Source organism: Silurus meridionalis, chromosome 2 (assembly GCF_014805685.1).
Source record: "Silurus meridionalis isolate SWU-2019-XX chromosome 2, ASM1480568v1, whole genome shotgun sequence".
In the NCBI taxonomy this organism is placed as follows: domain Eukaryota; kingdom Metazoa; phylum Chordata; class Actinopteri; order Siluriformes; family Siluridae; genus Silurus; species Silurus meridionalis.
This window is the reverse complement of record NC_060885.1, coordinates 22,666,132-22,688,771: the sequence shown is the minus strand read 5'-3', so window position 1 is coordinate 22,688,771 and position 22,640 is coordinate 22,666,132. Positions and strand designations below refer to the sequence as shown.

At 36.0% G+C, this 22,640-nt stretch overlaps 1 protein-coding gene and 1 long non-coding RNA gene across 3 annotated transcripts; one reads left to right on the top strand and one right to left on the bottom strand.

The window, feature by feature from the left end:
* Window positions 1–13,620: 13,620 nt before the first annotated feature.
* six3a (SIX homeobox 3a) lies at window positions 13,621–18,878 on the bottom strand. Its single transcript, XM_046836353.1, has 3 exons — window positions 18,772–18,878; window positions 16,233–16,933; window positions 13,621–14,738 (listed from the first exon to the last, which is right to left on the bottom strand). Exons 2-3 carry the CDS (start codon window positions 16,922–16,924, stop codon window positions 14,552–14,554), a joined length of 879 nt encoding a protein of 292 aa, XP_046692309.1. The 5' UTR covers window positions 16,925–16,933; window positions 18,772–18,878; the 3' UTR covers window positions 13,621–14,551.
* Window positions 16,923–22,254, top strand: LOC124377066. Of its 2 annotated transcripts, none has more exons than XR_006924049.1 (4): window positions 16,923–17,545; window positions 19,494–19,628; window positions 19,724–19,958; window positions 20,299–22,254. It is a non-coding gene; the product is annotated as an uncharacterized LOC124377066 (long non-coding RNA). The 2 variants fall into 2 exon arrangements; XR_006924050.1 differs by lacking the exon at window positions 16,923–17,545 and adding an exon at window positions 19,201–19,339.
* Window positions 22,255–22,640: the final 386 nt, after the last annotated feature.

Genomic DNA, 22,640 nt, shown 5'->3' with positions numbered 1-22,640 from the left:
GTTTATTCTATTTTTACGTGTCATATACTATATGAGTTACACCTCTAATTTTGTACATTATTAAAATTTTTGTTGTATTGCAAGTGTTAAATAATAGCAAACAAATAATAAATTGCATCTAGCTGGGCCAAAGGGAAAAGCATTTTAGACCTCAAGCCCAGAAATGGTTATCGTTATGAAAATAAGTTTAAAAAAAACAAGAATATATTAGTACATGATAGAAAGATCTGTTTATTTATTGCACTGGTTCTTATATTTTTTATCTAGTCTTTTTCCATTTAAAAAATAATCTTTTTTCTTTTATTTTCTTTTTTTCTTGACTTGAATTTTTAAGCAAAGTTAAACCATCAAGTTTTTTTCCAGCTTATCCTTGACTGTTTTTGTACCATGTGCAACTTATTTACTGTCTGAAGTGCAGCCTCATTAGCCATCATTGGTGGCGTTCAGTGCAGTGGAATGGAGTTCGGAGTACAAAGAAGACAAAAAGTCGTTAAAAATAACATTCTGGAAGTCATCAACACCCTCTGGTGACTGATTGCCAGGTTGCCAAGTTAAATGGAACTGAGGGACCGAGGCAGGAAGCTGACTTTACCACTACAACATCAAATTGCTCCTTTTAATAAACTACAGACAACTGCAAACATTTTTAACGTCTAAATACTAAAAGTATAAAGCCCAGATATATATGTGTATATTTTCAGGACGCAGAGCAAAAGTGTTCAAACTCTCGGCATTTAAACTTCAGTGTGAGTTAATTAACAGGGTCAGCGGCGGAATTACGCCCTCAAGTGGATTATTGAGGTACAGGTAAGTTTACATTTTTAAAACTTTAACAAAAACTTTTACAAAAGTGTTTACCAGAAATGGGACGGAACGAAGTACTTGGTATGAGTACTTTACTTTACTGTTTATTTTTTGCTTTTTACTTCTTACATTTTCACACCCTACTCGTTACTTTGAGTTTTAATCCATTTGGTGACATGATCAATATTTTTCCTTCTCAGTGCACACCGTTTTCAGCCTATCAACCTATTTTTTGTCATTGTGCTGTTTTTTCAACCGACAACGTGTATAATTTTCTGGCGATCACGCACCACAGATGTAGCTAACCTGCTAAGCTCACAACAAGCAAGGCAGAAGATAACAAGAAGTATAGCTACACTCTTTTTTAAAACACGAGTATCAGCAGTACTGATTGAGTAAAGGATGTGTGTACTTTTGCCATCTCTGGTGTTTACATATCTATATATATACTATTATTACCATCATTACTACCACCAACACCCCTACTATTACAACTACTACTACTACTACACACACACACACACATACACACACACACACATACACACACAAACTCAAACACACGCACAAACACAAACACAAACACAAGCTAGCACTGATGACTTTGTATTATGTCACTACATATGTCAGAAATGCAGAGGTTGACTATGGTAAAATGAAATAATATTTGACATCTGATATATTGACATAAATAAAAAACATATGCTTCAACATTAACAACAACAACAACTTTAATAATAATAATAATAATAATAATAATAATAATAATAATAATAAGTAGTAGTAGTATTTTGTTAGTAGTATTGAAAATTTTGTGTTGAATAATTTTATTTAATTAATTATCACAATATTATGATTTTTACATTACAATTATTACAAGTAGTTAATTACTTATTATTAAAAGTAAGTTATTATATCAGGGACAGCCTTACTTATAAAGAACATATTCACTTTTAATCACCACATTATCTGTGTAAAGCTGCTTTGAGACAATGTTCTTTGGTAAAAGCACTATACAAATAAAAATGAATTGAATTGAATTGAATTACTGTACTTAATAAATTAATGTAGCCAAGAATTCAGATGAGGGATCCAGATTTCTCTTCTTAGAGATTTAATCTAATTGTGCACTTTTCAGTCCTTTTTCATTTGAAAACCAGTGTAGATGATAGAAAATGGATTTAAGCTGTTGTGCTGTACATGCTGCATAGTAATTGCCCTAATGCCATGTAGTTTGTAAGTACAATAAGCAATATAATGAGCTATTATCCTGTTTTAAACACACAAACACAAACACACCCACCAGAAAGAATGACGTAAAATTTGTACATTGACTTATATTGAATTATACACAATAATGGACTATAATTAAAACCATTTCCTCTCTTTTATGTAATTCTCAGGTGCAAAATATATCATCTGGTCACCTCATATTGCATGCCCCTTATGTATCTGAGACAGTGATCTTAAATGAGTTAAACATAAGGAGTTTTGCTAAATTGCCGAGTAGATTTTTACGGTGGAAGTTTTTTGTGTTGTATATGTTCAATACACGAAATAAACCTTAAATACTAAATATGTATTACAAATCCATTTAATGTTACTAATGATATCAATGTCATAAATTCAGTATTCATTTGAATTGAAAGTATTAATTTTTACGGCTCTAACCTCTAATGAGCCTGCTCCTTCATCCCTGGCATTTTCCTTCAGCTTTGCTCTTCCCCTCTCCCAGCCTGGATTTGTTTGAACTGGCAAAATCTTCTTACTTGACTGAAACTTCAGCACAGCTGCTGTCTCGTTTTATGTTTACCCATCTACAGTTTGAAGAAGCAAAAGAGGGGAAAATGCTTTTAGTCAACATTATGTAACCTGAAACCTGTATAAACTCTTTTAATCTTATGTAGTGCTTAAAGTAATAATCTGAATCACTAGTTATTCTCTAAGTGGGTCTTTATTCTGAGTTTGCATGCACTTTTAATTCAAACAGGCAGAGGCTGCTAAGTTTACCTTTTGCTTGATTATAAAAGTTAATTAGTTAATTACATGTATTGTAATATATTGTATAGCCTTATGTCCTATAGCCAATAGGAAAAAAATGGATGTGTGGCAAGAAAACACAATCTATCTCTATCTTTGTCTCTGTCTCTTTCTCTCTTTCTCTTTCTTAAACATGCTCCTGAAGTACCGGCGATCATTGTTCCTGTCCCTTTTCTATCCTCTGATCTGCCTGGTTCATCCCGGTGCCCTGCCTCTGGATGGGGTTCTCTTAGATTGGAGGCCACTCTGTGTAGCTGTGGATGGTTTTGCATTAATGGCCTGGAATCCATGAGATTATGGTGCAACAAGGGAGCTTTAAGGATGAATTTGGACAGAAATTGCATTTACTGTAATCCACTATCACTGCACACCTCAACAGCAATGAACTGTAGTAAACGGACATTCATGCCATCCAGATGAGGATGGGTTCCCTCTTGAGTCTGGTTGCTCTCGAGGTTTCTTCGTTAGGCCATTTCAGGATTTTTTCCTTGCCACAGTCACCACTGGCTTGCTCATTAGGGACAAATTTACAATTATAAGGAACAAACTTGTATATTCTTTAGTAACATTTTATCTGTGTATAGCTGCTTTAAAACAATGTCCATTGTTAATAACAATTAATTCAAAATTAATCGACTTGCACATTGAATGGAAAAACACATATTTTTAGTTTGTTCAGTATTTCTATTATCTTTTCAACTAACAAAAACATTTAGTTCTTGTAGCATTTAGTTTTTTCACCCATATTATGACCATTGAGGCGGTAATTTCATCAACACTGTACACAGGGTCTAACACGTTGTATCTGTTATCCTAAAACTTTGGTGTTACATTTGCTCCTTGATGCTGTATTTATAGCTAAATGTTGTTATCGGCAATTTATTCAATTACCCATTCATCCATTCATCCATTCATCCATTCATTCATCTTCATGGGGTGGATCCAAAACCTAATCAGAAATGGCAAAACAGGAATAAGAAAACAGTACCCTTCCTACACAAAACACAACCAGATGCAAACAAATCAATTACGATTAAACTTAAAAAAAATATGCATGGACAAAAAAGGGACTGCTAGTAGGAGGAAGTCCATATTTCATTTATCCAACTTTTACATTACATTACATTTATGGCATTTATGGAAAATAAATATACAATGTCATACACACACTTGCAACCCAGATGGAACAGAAAATAACAGTTACTAGTGAAGTGAAAGTGTCAGGTTAATGACAGTACCAGTTTGGACATACCTTCTCCTTCAGTGTTTTTTTCTTTATTTTTCAACAACATACATTAATATTGAAGAAATCCACACTATGACAGAACACATATGGAATTATCAGAATCAGAATCAAAGTCAAAATGAGAAAGAGCTTTATTGCCAAGTATGTTTGCACTTACAAGGAATTTGTTTTGGTGACAGAAGCTTCCAGTTGCACATTTTCTTGAGTAAATAATTATGTAATAAACAGAAAATGTGTTAAGCAACCCAGAATATGTTATATATTTAAATTGTCCAAAGTATCTACATTCAGCTTTATACATTTAGTTATATATACATTTAGCTATATATACATAAAGCTGTATATACTTTACCAGTCACATATATCAGAAACAATACTATATAAGAAACAATGAAGTGCAATAAAATCAATATTATTAGTTTGTAGTGACAAGAATACAAAACTGATCCACTGTAACTTAAATAAAGTTGCAATCAGCACATATAGCTGTTTTTGAGAGATAAAAAAAAAAAACTGGGAAAAAGAAGAATGTTAAAAATAGCCTACAGGATTCACATGTGATAGTCCTTTAAAACACAAGATCAAGTAATTAAATGGATAGAATCAGGTGTGGCTCCTGCTAGCTTGGAATAAAAACCTGCATCCACACTGGGCAATTAAAGATAGGATTGCAGGAAAACATATACACACATCCCTGATGGAGTCTGTAAATGTAATTGTTTGAGTATGTAAAAGGTAAAAGTTTGTTTAACACATGATCATATTGCAACATAACTTTGGAAAGTAGACAGTATTTGTTACAGCAAAAGTTTTTTTAATGTAAAAGTTTGCATTAAAAGTTTTTATGTTTTCTGTTGCAATTTAATAATATTTCAGATAATTGTATAATTGAATAGAACCTTTTTACTGTATACATTTTGTAAAATGATTTACTTAGAATTTACAGATATTTAAGTTTTCATGGTTTTAAATTTTAAGTTCAACTTGACGCCAATTAGTGTGAAATGCAGAATTGTTTTTGATGCAACCAGCTGTCATCAGATATGACTTCATTAACCAAATGTAATTGACCTGTGTGCAACAAGATATATAAATACCCAAAATGTCCTAAAATTGAAGCATAGTGCAAGTACATGAAAAATACATTATTTAAAAAATATATACAATAATAAGCATATCAGACCATGACCCAGCCTAAAGTAGGCTCACCACCAAATGTCAGTTAAAGAAGGCACCAATCAGAGCAGCAACCAAAAAATCAAAGGCAAATGAGCATGATGCTTTCACCACCACCACATCTTTTACTCAGTAAGTCAAAGCAATCATTTAATTCCATTAGCTTTTTCAATTACTTTTTTATTAACTGAATATTAAATATTTTGGTTTGTGTGTTGAAGCTAGTTAAAATAGCCTCTGTCAGTTAGAGCATAAAATCATGTCTGATTAAAATTTGGTAATAATTTGCAGCTCCTCTCATTGATGCGAATATGTATTTGGAAGGCTTTTGGGTATCTAGCTAGTCTACCTATTATTTAAATTTGTTAAACATACTTTGTTTCACTAACACTGAAAAACGAAAAAGAATGTAGAGCTTATTAATACATTAAGGTAAATACATAAGATGGCCAGCAGGGGGCTCTCTTAACTCAGAAAACATAACAGCTTTGTGGATGTGCAGTTTTGTATAGTACATCTTACTGCTATTGTGGTTTCCAATAGCTCTGAGAATTTTACAAGCACTGTCTTGTTATGTAAACAAATAAGCTATGAATTTCTATATATGTCAATATATAGGATTACAGCAGACGGCAAATGAAATCAGTGACTGTATGTATAAATGGACAGCATATGCTGTTTACTCCATATTCCTATGAAACTTGTATAAATACATGTATATAGTACTGTGTTTTATATATGTATGTATAAAGTACTGTATATAGATTTGACTATTTTAGGATTTTGTCATAAGTGATACTATTGGCTAACTGATATAAACAATCCATCATGTTAATGAATTATATGTAGTTTTTGTAATGTATTAGATGAAAATAGTCAACATTTAAAACGTTTACACCCAACAAGAAAAAGAAATGCATTAATGCCTACAACTCTTTAAATGTCTAAATGTGTGTGTTTAAAAAAAGAGTAAATTGAGTGTTAGCTATGGCCATACACTAAATAGAAAATGATGATGACATTTAGCTAGTGTTATCAGCTTTGGTTTATGTCACATTCATTCATGTTGATTTGTTAGCTATAATGTCAGTAAAATGTGTTTGCTTAGCTTCAAAATGAGCATCATATTAAACAATATATTAGAGATATATTAGACTAATTTAAAGCAGAATAAGACATGTTGCAGCTACAAACTCTCTGTGTTTAAAGCAAGCATTGGAAATTGCTCCAATCACCTCATTAACCATTCCCTTTTAATTGTAATCGAATGACCTGTAAAATGCAATCGACAGAACACTATACATAAAAATATACTGTGGAAATATTTACGATGTAATTTCGGATCGTTTCCAGTTCACTAACATGGAAATGAGTGAGGTTAAATGTTGTACTACAGTCAGCCGTTAGAGGGCGTTCATTTGGTTTCACTTCATTAAATTAACAACCTACTGATTCAGAATGACAGATTGAGGGTGAATTGGGTACATAATTTAGTATAGAAAAAATGTGTCCTAAAAAAAAAAAAAAAAAGAGCTGTCAATAGAGGTATCACGGTAGTCGAACATTAGGCCAATATATAAAGTCAATATAGATTTGTTTGCAAATAAATAGTTAACTCAAAATCCAATTTTACATTTATTAAGCTGCAAACCTAATGTTAAGCTTCACAAAATCCTCATTGACAAGTTCATACATTTTTAACTGTTTAAACTATTTGGGTATTATTTAGCTCTGTTGTTTGATCCTTTTGTCGTTTATTTGTTTGCATTTTTAGATGTTCACTCACGGGCTAGCATTTGTTCTCTCACAGAGCTTACATAGAGTTATTGTTACACATAGTGGTCAAAACTGGGAACTACAACAAACAGGATACGTTGCCAACAAAATGGTTAATTGAACTGCCACAATGAGATGGTTTTAAAAACACTCTGCAGCTGGCAAAAAAAAATAAAAATAAAATAAATTTATATATATATATATATATATATATATATATATATATATATATATATATATATATATTTTTTTTTTTTTTTACACAGAATAGGATTTAAATATATTTTAATAAGAAAGACCACTCATAGCTAATTATTGTATTGGACAGACTGGGGGAAAAAGTGGGGGCGGTTGTGAGTAAAATGTACATAAAACATAAATTAAGTCACATGGTAAGAAAAACTTAAAGTATATATTTTATATATTTTATTATATTCTTAATATATTATGTCAGATATTTTGTGTCCTTTTTGAGATAGTAAAAAGGAGCAATCGCTGGTTAATGATACTACCTCGACCGTAGCTGAAAACATCGGGTCCAGATACCGAAAGGCTGTGCTTTCATGTTTATCTCTTTTTAGTTGTAATTTTTGTAAGATTCAGTGTTGTCTCACTAATTTGCAAAAAGAAACGTTGCTGTATTTGGGGTTGTTTTCAGCAAAAAATCTGCATGCACAATACAACTTTACTAGATTTTGATATTATGGGTCAACCTGTCAGATTGTCCTTATTAAATAAGTACATTTGTAAGTACAGGCCAGTTTTCTGAACACTGTTACATATGAACCTTGGGGGTGTAAGTTATCGTTTAAGGTTTCTGATTATTACAAGGCCCTGAGCTTGTGATTCAGGTAGATTTAGGTTTTCTTATAGAAATAGGGTGCATTTGCATTTCCTGCTGTTTGGAATAAACATTTCCTACCACATTTTGGGTTTTAGCAGTTTTTACCTTGCCCTGAAGTCATTTTTATTTATTTTAATTAGGTGGGCATATAATTAATAATATCAATAATCTGACCCAGAATAGATTCAAAGTTATATTAGTAACAACAAAACATTAAAAAGCTATTTTAAACAACCGGACAGGATACACCATCAGATTTACATTATTTTCTGAAATAACAATGAATAAAACAGAACCGTGTGTGTGCATTTATTACAGCAGATGAACAAGAATACTGAACTTGAACACTGAGAAAAAACATCACTTTATTGTGCATGTCTGTTTGCACAGCACAGAACAACAGTGTGTGCATTGTTAATGTATTTGTTGCAATTGGAACGTGCAGAAGTTGTTTTGGTGTAGTTAGTCGGTACATAATTTGTAGCAGATGCTCTTTACAGTGTGACTTTCATTTATACAACTGAGCTTCAAAAGAGCCAGCAGAGGCGGCTTGGTGGAGCAGGAAGCTGAATGTCTGATCAGATGTCTAACTTAAACACAAAGCTAGTACTTCCCTTGTAACATGTCTTTAGTGTTTTGGTGTATTTTGTTGGTGCATACTTCTGGGCATGCTTCCTCTTCTTGCCATCAACTGGTCAACTTACACACACACTGAAAAAATCACTCACACGTACTTAAAACACTGGAAACACTGCTTGTCTGAGATGTGCGGGAGACTCCTCCTTAATGATCTTGGGACTTCTCTGTATATGTATGGTCACAATTGCATATCTTCTCATGTCTTTATTAACATTTTTATCAGGACCTGTCTCTTTTCAAGTATTTTTTTCAACTATTTGATTACTCTAGTCCCAACTTGGCCTCAGCGCATTGTGTGTTTTTTGAGTTCCATTTCATTTCTTCTTCATCTTTCTAGTCCAAGGCCAAAAACCTTTCCACCAAAGCCTATAATCTATGTGTGCCAGGCACTCCTGCAAATATCTTTTTCTCCCTATTTTTGTATTTGTATTTAGGTTACTGTATTGCCTACTGGTGGGTTACTACTTGAAAGTCAGGCCATGAAATTCCATTCATTTTGGAATGAAAATCTGTGTGTGTGTGTGTGTGTGTGTGTGTGTGTGTGTGTGTGTGTGTGTGTGTGTGTGTGTGTGTGTGTGAGAGAGAGAGAGAGAGAGAGAGAGAGAGAGAGAGAAGAGGAAGGAATATAGAGCAATGGGACATTGTACCTTCCACATGATTAAGCAATATGACAAATACAAAGTTTTTATGCTGGAGATGCTCCTTGAATAAAGAATGCGGCAGGAATCATTTCTTACATTTTCCACAAGAGGGCGATACATGCACACAATAATGTCAATTGACTGAATAACAGGCTTTTTTTTAAAAGTGGATCCTGGTATTAGGTTATAATAATAATAATAATAATAATAATAATAATAATAATAATAATTTACCATAACCATCATCATCATCATCCTGGCTGTTCATGTGTTTGACTTGTCAAGCACACAGAGATAGATGCCTACCTTTTTTTCGCCATGTCCAGATGAACAACCAGATGTCGGTTCCGCCTGACACTTCCGGGCTGCTCTCAGGAACTCTACCTGCTCGAGCAACGGATCCTTCTTCCGTTCCTGGGTGCTAATATCTTAAAGCAGGACATCTGTTTAAATGGTGTCTTGCTAATAAACTCCTGTCGGATGGCTTCCATTGTTTGGCGGGTCTGAGATTATTTACAGAACGAGTCAATTTCTAAACGGTTTCATGATTGTTGAGCAGGGTCGCGGTAGGGGGCGGTAAGGAGTGTATGGGGGGCGCAGCGGGGGCACCGGCGGGAGCGGCGCTAATTGAGGAGGCCGAGCCAAGCCCAGATGCGCGAATAGAGGGGCCAGGGCACAGTTCATCCCACTGAGCTCAGGGTTTTTACACAGAGTGCAGAGCAAAGATAATCTCTCTCTCTCTCTCTCTCTCTCTCTCTCTCTCTCTCTCACACACACACACACACACACACACACACACACACACACACCTACCTTTAAAGGCCTAGTCGCTCTATTGCCCAAGATAATTGTTCGACTTTAGTGAGTTTCCACACTACTGCAAACGCAAAAAATGTAAAGAAGAATAGGTGAATTTAACTGTATAAACTGGGCTGATCTTTAATAGTAACACTTCCATTTTTCACGCAATTTCAAGCGCCTTATGCTTTGTTTTATTCTGTGAAGAAAATCGTATTAAAACATTTATAGTAGTCCATCATCGAGAAGGTATGAGATCATGGTCATGGTGGTGGCGTAATAAATCTGATCAATCCAATGTGTGTATTGAGTTTTTGTTACTCTGACTTCCTCTTCTTCATTTCAGTAACAGTTAATAACAGTGAATAAAATGCACATTTGAATTGTGTATTGTTTATTATATGGGATGTGATCAGTTACATGCTGAATCAGCACGTGAGCGCGGCTGTTAAAAGCACAGGTGCTTCGAGTGCCTAAGCTGCCTGTCAGTTTGCTGTGTGCAAGAGGCGCGAGATCAATGTGTGTGTGTGTGTGTGTGTGTGTGTGTGTGTGTGTGTGTGTGTGTGTGTGTGTGTGTGTGTGTGTGTGAGAAAGAATGCAACTTAGTAAACCAGCTTAACTTTTCTCAGATGGGAATCTCGATTGTGCCTGAAACTATTTGGAAAATGTTTATAAACTGTACATACATTGGATCTCATTGGATCCCATTTGTAAACGGTTCCTAATAGCTCTTACAGCTGCACTGCTGATCCCAGATGTTGTATCATACGCAGGCAGGTTGTGATCGCAGAAATTACAGCAACAATAAAATTAGCCTATAGTTGTTTTTTAATCCATCCCCGACTCAGAGTTCAACACCGGTGTGATTGCAGCTTTGCCGAAGTCAATCTCTTGTTTCATGAGATTATTTTTTTCTGTAGTGTCATGTTCTCTGTTCAAGCACGGTGTGGTTTCATATATCTCACACAAGTGTGTGTCGCACTGGTGACAAGCAAGATATTATATTTTATATGAATAATCTTACATTAATAATTGTCACGCGCTGAAATGATTCAATGATTCAATTTGAGTTGATTTTTGTAACTGATACCAACCGAATGTTAATAATGGTTGTTTTTTTTTAACCCCAAGGAATCTAGTTGCCCAATTAATATTAATATTCTTGAATGCAATGCTAAATGCGTTACATCACTAAAGAGCCCCTGCTTATACGTTTCGGGTTTACCTACCAGAAATCTTCCAAATGATTATTGTTTGCACTTTTTAAATCTTTTTAGTTTGAAGATATATATACTAGCCCAAAACATCAACATACGAGTTTGTGTGTCTCACATGCTTCGTTTTTTGAGATTTTCATGATCAAACATTGGGTAAAAATACATACTTTTGTAGAGGGATAATTAAATAACATGTGATAAACATATATAATATGAGATTCTTAGCAGCCATTCAAAATATTTGATTTCGAAACAAACTCAAATGTGCATGGATTGAATTGTCTATAATAAATTGATATAGAAGGGAAAATATGAACAGGTAAAAAAATATAAGTTGGTTTAACTCATTTGGATGCTACATATCCCTATTTATAGAAGTATATTTTACAATTATTGACATGCCTTTAGAGCTTGGAATATGAAATAATAATAATAATAATAATAATACAAATCATAAATATTTGCGTTAAAGAACCATCCCTAGTATAACCTTTCCAAAAATTCTAATCTTATAAATGGGTAACAAATGCGTCTATTAGTGCAGCACTTATAGGTGGTCAAATATGTTCCTCAGGAAGCTTGTGCTGGAAAGAGGGAACTGATGTGTGTGTTTTTTTTATCCTTTCTTGCTAAAGCTCTGACTGTTCTGCATCTTATCTCCGCGCGTTCAATCCGGGTCAGGGGGAACTGTGGCTCATTGAGAGCTGCATGAATACACACGAATAGAAAAGTTGTGTTCACTTAACCGACGAATTTAGAGGGGGAAAAACAGGGCAGTGCGATCTTTTCTTACTGCAGTCTGCAGCCCGATTGGGCTTATTTGTCTCTGTGCTTGTAAGGTTATGGGAACAGGACAAATAATCTATTCTCCAAAGATCTAATAACTATAGGCCTTCAGATAAACCTAGCTCCTGGGCTGGCCAAAAGCATGGAAGCCTATTGTTATTGCACTTGTCTCATATTCGTGAGCCAGGAGTTTCTAATCCAGGTCTTCTCCGTGATCCTTAAGCACGACAATCCCTTATATTTGGCAAATTATTTTCATCGATGATTATTTCAACCGGTTGTATGCTGCAAAAAGGCAGTGCTTTTTCTTCTAACAGTATAAAACTAGGCTTCATATTTCAAATAACTGCCATCAAAACTGCAGGACAAACATTTTTTCATCTTTGTTTGCTTGTAGAAGGGTTACATATTAAATATAAATATACCACGGGTCGAATGAATGAATGCATGAATTAATAAATGAATGCATGCATGCATGAATGAATGCATGAACGAACAAATGTATGCATGAATGAATGAATGAATGCATGAATAAATGAATGCGTGAATGAATGAATGAATGAATGAATGAATGAGAAAATGTTACAAAATATTCATTCATCAACCAATCACACCCGATTCCGATTCCACCCTCATAGAGCTTCTTGCTCATTTAAAACATCTGACAAAAAGATTATTACAATTATTACCACATAAATTTGATATGGAGTCATGACATTAACGTCAAGCCACATTCACATTTACTGATTCGTGCATGCTCAATGGTTTTATAGCAAATCATTCACGTCCTGCTCTTGTTTTTTCTTTTTCCATTTTGCACAAGTGCTTGGAGAACTAGTTGGTTGACATGGTTGGTAATTTCATGTGTATGAGGGTTTGGAAAAAAAAGTATAGGTTATAGAAAAGTGACATTTGGTGGCCCCGTTTGCATTTACTGCACAGCCTAAACATTACGAATCAAACGCTCAAGTAACAGTAAATACGAAACATATTCAAAAGGTTTACTGACGTGTACAGTTATTATTTATAGTCAGATTTTGGTGGAGGGAGCAAATGCATGCTTCCTGTTTGTGTGTGTGTGTGTGTGTGTGTGTGTGTGTGTGTGTGTGTGTGTGTGTGTGTGTTTGCGTCTATACTGTTTGAACTGTTTTTAAGGCAAGCCAACTGTATCCCACTATCCAAATCAATCCTTTCTAGCAAGTTTTCTTCGTGGTTGATATATGAGGTGTGAATGGGCTTCCAGGGTGAATTGGGTCCGGGCAACGCTTTTCTCCCCGTACTGCTTCTCGCTTTTGGATGAAAAGCCCTTTTCACTATGGCTACAATAGGAGATTGGGCCAGGGGAGGAGTCCTTCATAATTAGTCCATTTAATGGTGCGTTTATTTAATTTTTTTTGTATTCATTAGTGACTATGGGCAAAAAGGAAAGCGAGTTTTCGTATCCTAAAAGCTTCCCGGTTAGTATTTATTAGACGTCCGTATGAGTTCTTTCGCCCAGAATGTAGACGTTAGTGGAAGACGTGGGACCCCTCCTTCTTAATAACAACAATAACAAGGGACGTCTTTGACACTCTTATGGAGAAGTGAATTGTTGTCACTGTGCCTGGTATTGACAGGCAACGGAACTAAAAAATAAATACCCTTAATTCATAATTATAAAATGAAATACTGTATTTTAGCTTAGAAATGTATACATTAGCATAAACACGCAATAAAAGTAACATCGAAGAATTAAGCGCTCGAGTTTCAACATGACAATTTTCCTTTTGAACAGTCGATTATATTTCACATCCTCGTTGTTACTCCTCTTCTTTTTTTTTGCATAAAATCTCGACTCTGTGTATTTAAAAAAACAGGAAAACAAAACGTCTAGAGCGCTTAATAATTACGTCCTGACAAATAGTTCTGAACACCGATTCAAGAAAAAAAAGTAACCAGGAATAGAAAAGACAACGGAGACGTAGAGCAATATTATATACAGCCATATTTCTACACATATATTACAAACTGGGAGAATGATGGCATTATTTAGGATATAGGCATAATTCAATATAAAATCTCGAAATAAAAATAAAAAATTTGTATACAGTTCCACATTTGACCAGTACCCCACACAGGCAGTGACAGCAGTGAAAGAAAAGAAAGGTGCTTACGACTCAAATGATTGTCTGATGAAACTAAAAGAAGAAGAAGGATTGCATCCTGGCTGCGCTGTGCATTAATTAAAAACAATAACAAAAAAAAAAAAAAATACGATGAACACCAGATTATGGAAAAATTCCTCTTCTCGGTCATCCTTGCAGAAAACATCGAGCGAAAGATTATTTCCTGCGTATAAAAAAAAAGCTATCGATATTTCATGCAAGTGATAGGGGGGTAGGGGTGGGGTGGGGGGAGGCGTGGGTCCCGTTGAAAGCGCTTGAAAAAAAGACGTGCTTTTATATTTTTTTTTTCTTTTTTTTCTCTCTTTCTCAGAATAATTATGGTCCTTCTTGTTTTCCTCGATAAATCATAATGTCTATTCGGGTCCGTATTCCCTGCAAATATTTCTCTCTCTCTTTTTTTTTTTTTTTAAATTTGCGTATCATACGTCGCATTCGGAGTCACTGGACGTTACGGAGAGGATGGACGTGGCCATGTCGGCGCGCTCCGTCACGCTGGAGACGCTGGTGGTGGGACTGGCGGCGGTACACGGCGACTCGGCCGAGCTATGCGGAGTGCAGTCAGATAGTGAGCGCATGCCGTTCTGTCCTATGGCTTGGTGCTGGAGCCTACATGGAGGAGATAAAAAAAAACAAAAAAGGAGAAAGCATGAGATCTCAGCTGAGCACTTGTTAATTATTATGATTATTAACTTCTATACACTATGGATGTATATATGGATAGTAGCTACAAAATGACGCAATTCTTCAAACCAAGATTGAAAGGCCTACAACAGCTGAACAGAACATAGGCACACTAATATTAACCAAAACAAACCATAAAAAAAACACTATTACCTTTAATTGCAAACGTTTACACTCATTCTGACATTTTAGCTAAAAACAAAAACAATTAGATTTTTGTACAACCTTGAGAAAAGCATCCATGTTTCATCACATTTATAAATAGTTTATCACTATTTATAAATCGCATCTAGGTCATATTTCCTTACGAATATATATTTCCGTCTTGATCTACTCATTCTGAACATTAAGTCAGATTTTAAGATCAATTCTAAACATTATTTCAGATTTTAATATTAAAATGATTATTGATATTAAAATCTGAAAGAATGTTTAGAATGAGTAGACTTGCGCAAATAGCACTTTTCAGACAAAAGCACAAAAACACAAGAAAAAGGACCACAAATACAAATATTTCTCAAAATGTTGAGCTGGATCTATTTTTAAATTAAGCGCAAGTCAAAATGTTAGTAATTCTTATTAATAATAATAAGAATAATTTCTTAATAAATGATTATTTGTGGGGAAAGAAACAGACAATACAGTGCAAAATGTCTGCACAAAATATATTCTGTCCTGTCAAGTGGAATTGACCTTTTCTGCAAAGGTGTTTCCAAAATATGTTTTTTGTTTTTGTTTTATGTGTAGAAATTAATAGGCTGTTTTGTTGCCACAAAAAAAACGACTATAATAGCAGAAATGCAACTGTATATATAATCTGTTAGACTAAATGACAAATCACATTTAAGTTATTTTTTTTTTTACTTGATAAAATAATGTCGTTTTAATAATATTTAATTTTAGGCTATATGAATAGGCTATGGCTACGGTAACCAACAGAACAATTGTAAACAACTGTAAAACTAAGATTGTGAACTGCACATTTTATCACAATACGTTGATATAATTAAACTTATAAACAAATATATATTTTGTAAAGAAATACTGTTTCATTTGTTTAGTTTCTTTTCTTTTTACAAAACAAATCAGAAACTACTTTAAGTTTTGTTTGCACTGAAATGTATTGTTAACTTATTTTACAACCCATTTTGCTTTTAATATATGAAGATATTTTCCTTCTATTTTAAGACTGCAATTTTCTTCTAACAATTTACACAAATAGGAAAAATTTCTACCCTTTAACTTGTGTACTTTTTAACTCAATCAGTGCTAAATATTCAGCCTGCATGCTTAGTTCAGGATGACTGCTTTATAAAACAAAAAACAGGCAATTAATAGGGGTTTTATGTATCAGTGAAATGTTTACACGTTCACAAGTGGACCCTCCAAGCCCACCAAAGGCGCATAAATGTCGGGTACCTGTTTTTTGCTGCCGCTGCTCTGTCTCTTTGCCTCCGGTTTTTAAACCAGTTTCCGACCTGTGTAGGAGTGAGTCCAGTGGCCTGCGCCAGTTCCCGTTTCTTGCTCGGGTTGGGATACGGGTCCTGGAGGTACCATTCTCGCAGCAGACTGCGCGTGCGTTCCTTGAAACAGTGCGTCTTCTGTTCGCCGTCCCAAATGGTTCTGGGAAGCGGAAACTTCTTGCGCACTCGATACTTGTCAACGGGTCCGAGCGGACGCCCTCGCAGCTTCTCGGCCTCCTGATAATGAGCTTCGAGCCACATGGCCTGGAGCTTGCCGTGCGAGTCTTTGGTGAACTTGTGGTTTTCCAGGATATGATAGAGGTCGCGGAAGTTGCCCGTGTGAAAGGCGACGACGGCGCGGGCGCGCAGGATCGACTCGTGCTTGTTGATGGCCTCGCACGCGCCCGGCGCTACCGGCAGCGACCACAGGAAGCGACCGAGTCGCTCAATGTCGCCGGTCTCCTCAAGCGTCTCGCAGACGCTCGCCACCTGCTCCGCGGAGAAGTTGAGGGTCGGTAGCTGAAACATGGACAAGTCTTCGGGAGACCGGGCGCTGGGCGCGCTGCTCGACACGAGCAAGGGCCGATCAGCGAAGTTGGGCAGGAAGAAATGGGAGGGATAGAGCTCTAAAGGAGATCTGAAAACCATGGAAATGACCTGGGAGAGAAAGAAAATTAGGAAAGAAAAAAAAAAAAAAGAGGAACGGACGAGTGCAAAGATTGAATGATTCTATAGCGATCGCCTAATGACACCAAGCCTCATAATATCTCCCCCTAAAAATCCACGCGTGAGTGTAGCATTGAAATATTTTGTTTCGCTTTTCTATTGGTCTTCTCGGTGTCGTTGTGGCGTTGTCATGGCAGCCCTGCCAATCACTGTCAAGCGTGCCAATCATTAGCCAGTACGTAGTGGCTTTCACCACTTGTGTGTGTGTGTGGGGGGGGTTATCAGGAAGTCCGATCTGAACACCGCCCTCCCTCCTGAAGCAGAAGCCGAGGCTCAGCCGATTTGTTGAATGGAATGAGCAATTAGTGGGTGGAATATTATTGCGATCTTAACGAGACTCGTTAAAGCTAAAGAAGATATGTAGTAAAGAGAAGGCAGGGGTGGCGGCTGCTTGGAGGAGAAGGAGAAAGAGGAGGAGGAGGAGGAGGAGGGTAACAGTCGCACATGGAATCCACATTTAAATGAAGGACTTGAAACGGAGTCTACAACACGCAGCGCGTGCGCTCACTAGACTATATGAACGTAATCTCTAGACATCTGTCGGTATGGATGTCCTTTTTTTTGTTGTTGTTGTTGTTGCTGCTGATGCATGCTTTTAGACAAGTATTGAAACGATTTCTCCTGAACGCTCTAACTTTGTGTGTTGGGTAGCTCTTATTCATGTTTTTGCCCACAAAAGTATTTTCTTTTCTAAAAACGGATCTGGCTGTTTTCCTTGAAGATACAGTTGCTGCTGATGCTGAGCATCCCGCTGGCTCCAGTGCGTGCGTGTGTGTGTGTGTGTGTGTGTGTGTGTGTGTGTGTGTGTGGGTGGGTGTGTGTGTGTGGGTGGGTGTAAGTGTGAGTGTGCGTGTGTAAATGCAGAGGCAAAACACACAGTTCTTGCCCTTTGCGTGAAAGAAGCAATAAGTTAACTTTTTTGCGAATGAAAACATCTCTCCATATATTCTATTGGAGATACTAAAATATTCATTTACTTCTTTTTCATATTCAGGCTAATCTTTATTTCTTCTTCTATTTCTTACTTTTTTTTTTACAGGATGAGCCCCTGCACCAGTTTTGCCTTTAAACTGGAAATGCATTGAAAATCGACCAAAATGAGATGCAGCATCTAAAGATCATTCGCTTGCTCAAAGATTGCTAAAGATCATTTTTGCATTCCACCACAGCTTCATTTTTTTTTCTTTGAGGAATATCATACCAGATCATACCCACGTTTAATTCCACTTAACACCTTGCCAACTTGATGCTCTTGTCATACTGGTAGTTATTTATATGTCATTATAAGGATCACTCGTATTTTCGGTAAGGATCCAGAAAGAAAAGTTAAATCGTGCTTGGATGTGAGTTGGATTTTTTTCTTCAACATCACACTCCCTGTCATTTGAAACTTCAGGGAAGCAACTCACTTGAAGCGGTCGCTTTGGAAAGCTTCTTGGACTGGAAATAACCTGTATTGAAATGCTGAGCGCATATTCCTGCTCTAATCCACTCTCGCCTGGCCGGCATTTCCAAGAGGCCCCATGCATGCTGAATATCCTGAAAGGCTAGCGTGTCCAGGTGTTTAACCCGATCACCTTACACGATTATTGAGTTTTACCTACTTCTTTTTTTTTGTTGTTTGTTTGGAAATCTGTGCTTGCAGGCAATACGGAAATTACGGGGGTGAAAATGGGGTGCGCATAAGACTCTGTTAAATCACTTGATTTTAACACGGCCCTTTGTTTACGTTAAGCATGTAATTAACACCCCCAAACAAGTTTATTCACCTGGGCTAATTGTCTGTTTATCCCCGAGCTTCCACTGCTGAAGTCTTTGCGATAAGCAGCGGGGGGACCAACTCCTCAATACCGACCAGCCATTAGCTCCCTCTTTGTTTATTTAATTCCGCACCGCCTCACCGCACAATACGGCACCCGTTAAACTCCATCGCGTGACTTTACTCAAGAAGTAGATCACTTCAGCACTTTCGACAGCAACTTTTTTTTTTTTTTTAACCAGATGTTTTTGTATCGTCAGAACATGGAAGTTACGGAAAAACAAAACCAGGTCAAACATTTCTCCATTCATTTCCCTTAGCTTTTCTGTTCAAATATGGTTTTATCCTATCAACATCGCGATCATCTTTAAGCGGACGCGTGCGCGCTTTTTCCACGTGCGAATTCCGTGCTACGGCGGCGTGAGCGCGCAGTCAGCGGAGCGATTTTAGACGCGCGCATCTCCGTCCTTCTTTTTTTTTCCGGGATCAAAACAAAATTTTTTTTGTACAGAGATGACAAACACCAGCGAGTGTGGAAACTCCTTTTGTGCTCACTTGGAATCCTTGAGATGCGCATGGTGTGTAAGACGTATTTACTTTGTTTGCATTTTAATCTGACTTGTTTTTGTTTTGGTTTTTTTGCATCCTCTTCCTGTCGCCGGATCTCCGTCGCTGTTTTCCCTCTCATTCTCAAAACTCTCGTCCCTCTCTTTTTCTTCTTTCTTTATGCAGCTACCAAATGCACAACGCTGTTTCAGATTATAGGGCGAGGTTTTCTTTTGCGAATTTTCCTGAATGGATTGCAGTCGTCAGGTGACGGTGGTCTCACGAGCCTGAGCCCATTTGGAGCGTTCAACTTTACATCTAGTAAGTTTCGGGAATATAGTACTTGTCCGGAAGACTTCGCAAAAAAAAAAAAAATGAAATAATAATAATAATTTCTATTATTGTTACTTTTGCAGCTTTTGTGATTAGGCAGCACGCGCAGCATCCGCTTCAGAAAAATCCAAAAAAGTGCAAACGCGGCATGCAGCTTTGTGGGCCGTCAGGATGGGGCGCAACAGCCCCTTTTTATTTGCCTAGTCGAAAGCTTTCAAGCTTTGTGTTGTGCATCGTTCAGGACCTTTTGCATAGCCGTAGCCTACATAACGTGATGCGGTTTTCTGACGCTCAGCTGGGGCACCGTGCACTGATAACGTGAGTATACGCTGCTCATACAGCACGTGCTCTATAACTTTCGTAAAATACTTTAACTATAGGCTTGAGTTTGTATTACATACTTTGCATCACATGCATATTGCACATAACGTGCACATCTGGCTTTATTGGGTCACATAGCTTAAAGAAAGTATTCACGATGACAGTAAAATGCAGTTTTATCACAATTTCCTTTTGATTTTATTATTCAATTTTAGGGAACAATTTATTGCATAGTGAGTTTCAGCTTGTAGGTCTGCTTAGGTTCTTCTGACAGCTTAAAGGATCTGGATTTAACAGTGTATACTACTAACACTTGTTTTCTGTCATCCTGTTGTAGAACTTCCGCTCTTATTGACAAGGAACATTACGCCGTGTGGGCAAAGTCCATCATATTGTACTCTGAAGGTTTTGTTCTCCACCACTTTGTCTTTTTTTTTTGTGTGGTCTCATTAAGTGGACATCCTGCTAGGTTTGCAGAATTATACGGAAGCTGTCCGATCAATGTATGCGCACGGCTTGTTAGCGACATTTAATGAGGCTTCTCTGCGCACTGAGAGAATGGCACCTCGATGTTAGATTTACCTTGTGTCAACTCGTTACTTCTAAAGAAGGCATTGGAGGATTCTCTGCTGAATGGAACCAGGCGGCTGGAACTGTAGGCTCTCTTCTTCCGAGTTCTCTTGCCTAGCCAAACTCCATAACGGTATCTGTCTGTGTAGAGCTTTTTATTTTTTTTATTTTTTTAAATCCATCGACCTCTCATATAGATAGACATGCCTTTATACCCAGACACGACATATAATCACACGGCTATAGCAAAGGCTCTAAATACTGCTGTTTTGATTGACCTGGGCATCAAGTCAATTGCATCCCAAAAAGTTATCGTTTGTAGTTGTAATGCCAGATAAAGCCATAAACACACACTCAAATATATTTTGCCGTCTAATTATCTAACCCTAACTCTAATTATATATGCGCCCCTCCCCCCCCCCCTTTTTTTTTTTTTTTTCTGATCACGTTTCCAAGATCCAGGCTGGCCATAATTTCCATAACCATATACATCAGAATGGATTGTGTCACTATTCTCAATGATACATACTATGAGTAGTCTGTTTTTTTTATGTTATTTTGATGTATTATTTGAACAATTATTTATTTATGGACCTGGGAATAATCGTGTTAGGATTTTTCTAGCACGCAGTGTCATTCATATGCAAATGCAAAACATCCAGTTTAGATTAGACCATCATTTTATGCAAATCTGAAAAGAGAGATATTTAAAAATTTAAAAAACGTGCAGAATGATGACGTGTAATGAAGTCCTGGGGCATTTTGATTCAGGGAGTTCTAAAATACTTTTATATACATTCGTAGATATTACATAATACGTTATATATCACATTAGGGAATGATATGAATTGAGTGAATATAGTATTATCGAATAAACAATCAGTATTAGTATCAGCACAAACTATTTGCACTACGTACACGTAAATGGATTTATTTTTTTCCCCTCTGAACTTACTATCATAGACCCTTATCCAAATAAGAAATACCAACTTTAATTTTTTTTTAATTATTAATAATGGTCAGGTTAAAAAAGGGTAGACAATTGGAGAAGCTTTTGAAAGCTCTACGTTTTGTAGGAGTGTTATTACAAATCGTAAAAACATTTTGTAAAAAAGAAACAAAAAAACAAAAAAAAAAAATTACGTTACTCTCAACACATTATTCCTCATGCAAAAATGCTAAACATATGCGATCATTATCTCATTATACAGTAGTACTTTACAGTAAATTAATGACATTACATTTAATAAAAAACGTATACATTATACATGTTCGTACTGTTTAATTTAATACTAAAACCTGCTACTTGTAATTAGATATTATTATTATTATTATTATTATTCATAATACGAACATTTATAATGTATTCATTTTTCTTATATATTAATGTCATCAAAGGTTAAAAAATATGTAAAGTTTCTAATCTGTTTGTATGTAAAAGTTATATAATATAATGAAGTCTAAAGGTCTAGTTTAATTAGGCTGTGGCACTTCTTTGTTGGTCAGAGCCACTGCATATCACATTAAGGTTTAGTTTTATTTTTACTTACTACTGGTAGTAATATTTTGTGTATTTTTTAGTTAAGATTGTTTTTTTCTGAGTTCTGGATTTTTATGCTTATTTTTATACTGGTAAAATATCAATTCGTAGAGGTCATGAGTGACATTTTTAATGTTATGCTATGTAAAGTGAAATAAAACCGTTTGGAAAAAAATTTAAAAAGTCACATTTGTTTATATACATCAACGCCTTTGTTTTTCTAAATCTACAATGTTCAATAGCGCGCGCAAAAAAGTAGGGGTCCTGGTATGCATTTTCGTATAAGAACGCAATTTTTTTAATTGCATATTGCAATATATGCTATTCAGTACAATCACAAATAACTTCTGCAACTGCATTTGAGACAATTATTGATTTTCCACCAAATGAATACACTGTGTCTGCTAGTGTTGATTATAGTAATGAAACAATGATCCCTGAAATTATTTGTATCGCTGCTCAACAGTTTAACATGTTACTGCTCGGGATTTATTACCAATCTGGTGTTTACATAATTTGGCAATATACCCATTTTTTTCATCTTTTTAGTGTCTGTCTAAAAACTTTTC

Bases quoted from the DNA above. Each gene is read 5' to 3' on its own strand.
- six3a (XM_046836353.1), bottom strand. From the start codon at position 16,924: ATGGTTTTCAGATCTCCTTTAGAGCTCTATCCCTCCCATTTCTTCCTG. The intron at 14,739-16,232 runs GTACCCGACATT...TCCTCCATGTAG, and splicing joins GCAGCGGCAGCAAAAAACAG to GCTCCAGCACCAAGCCATAG.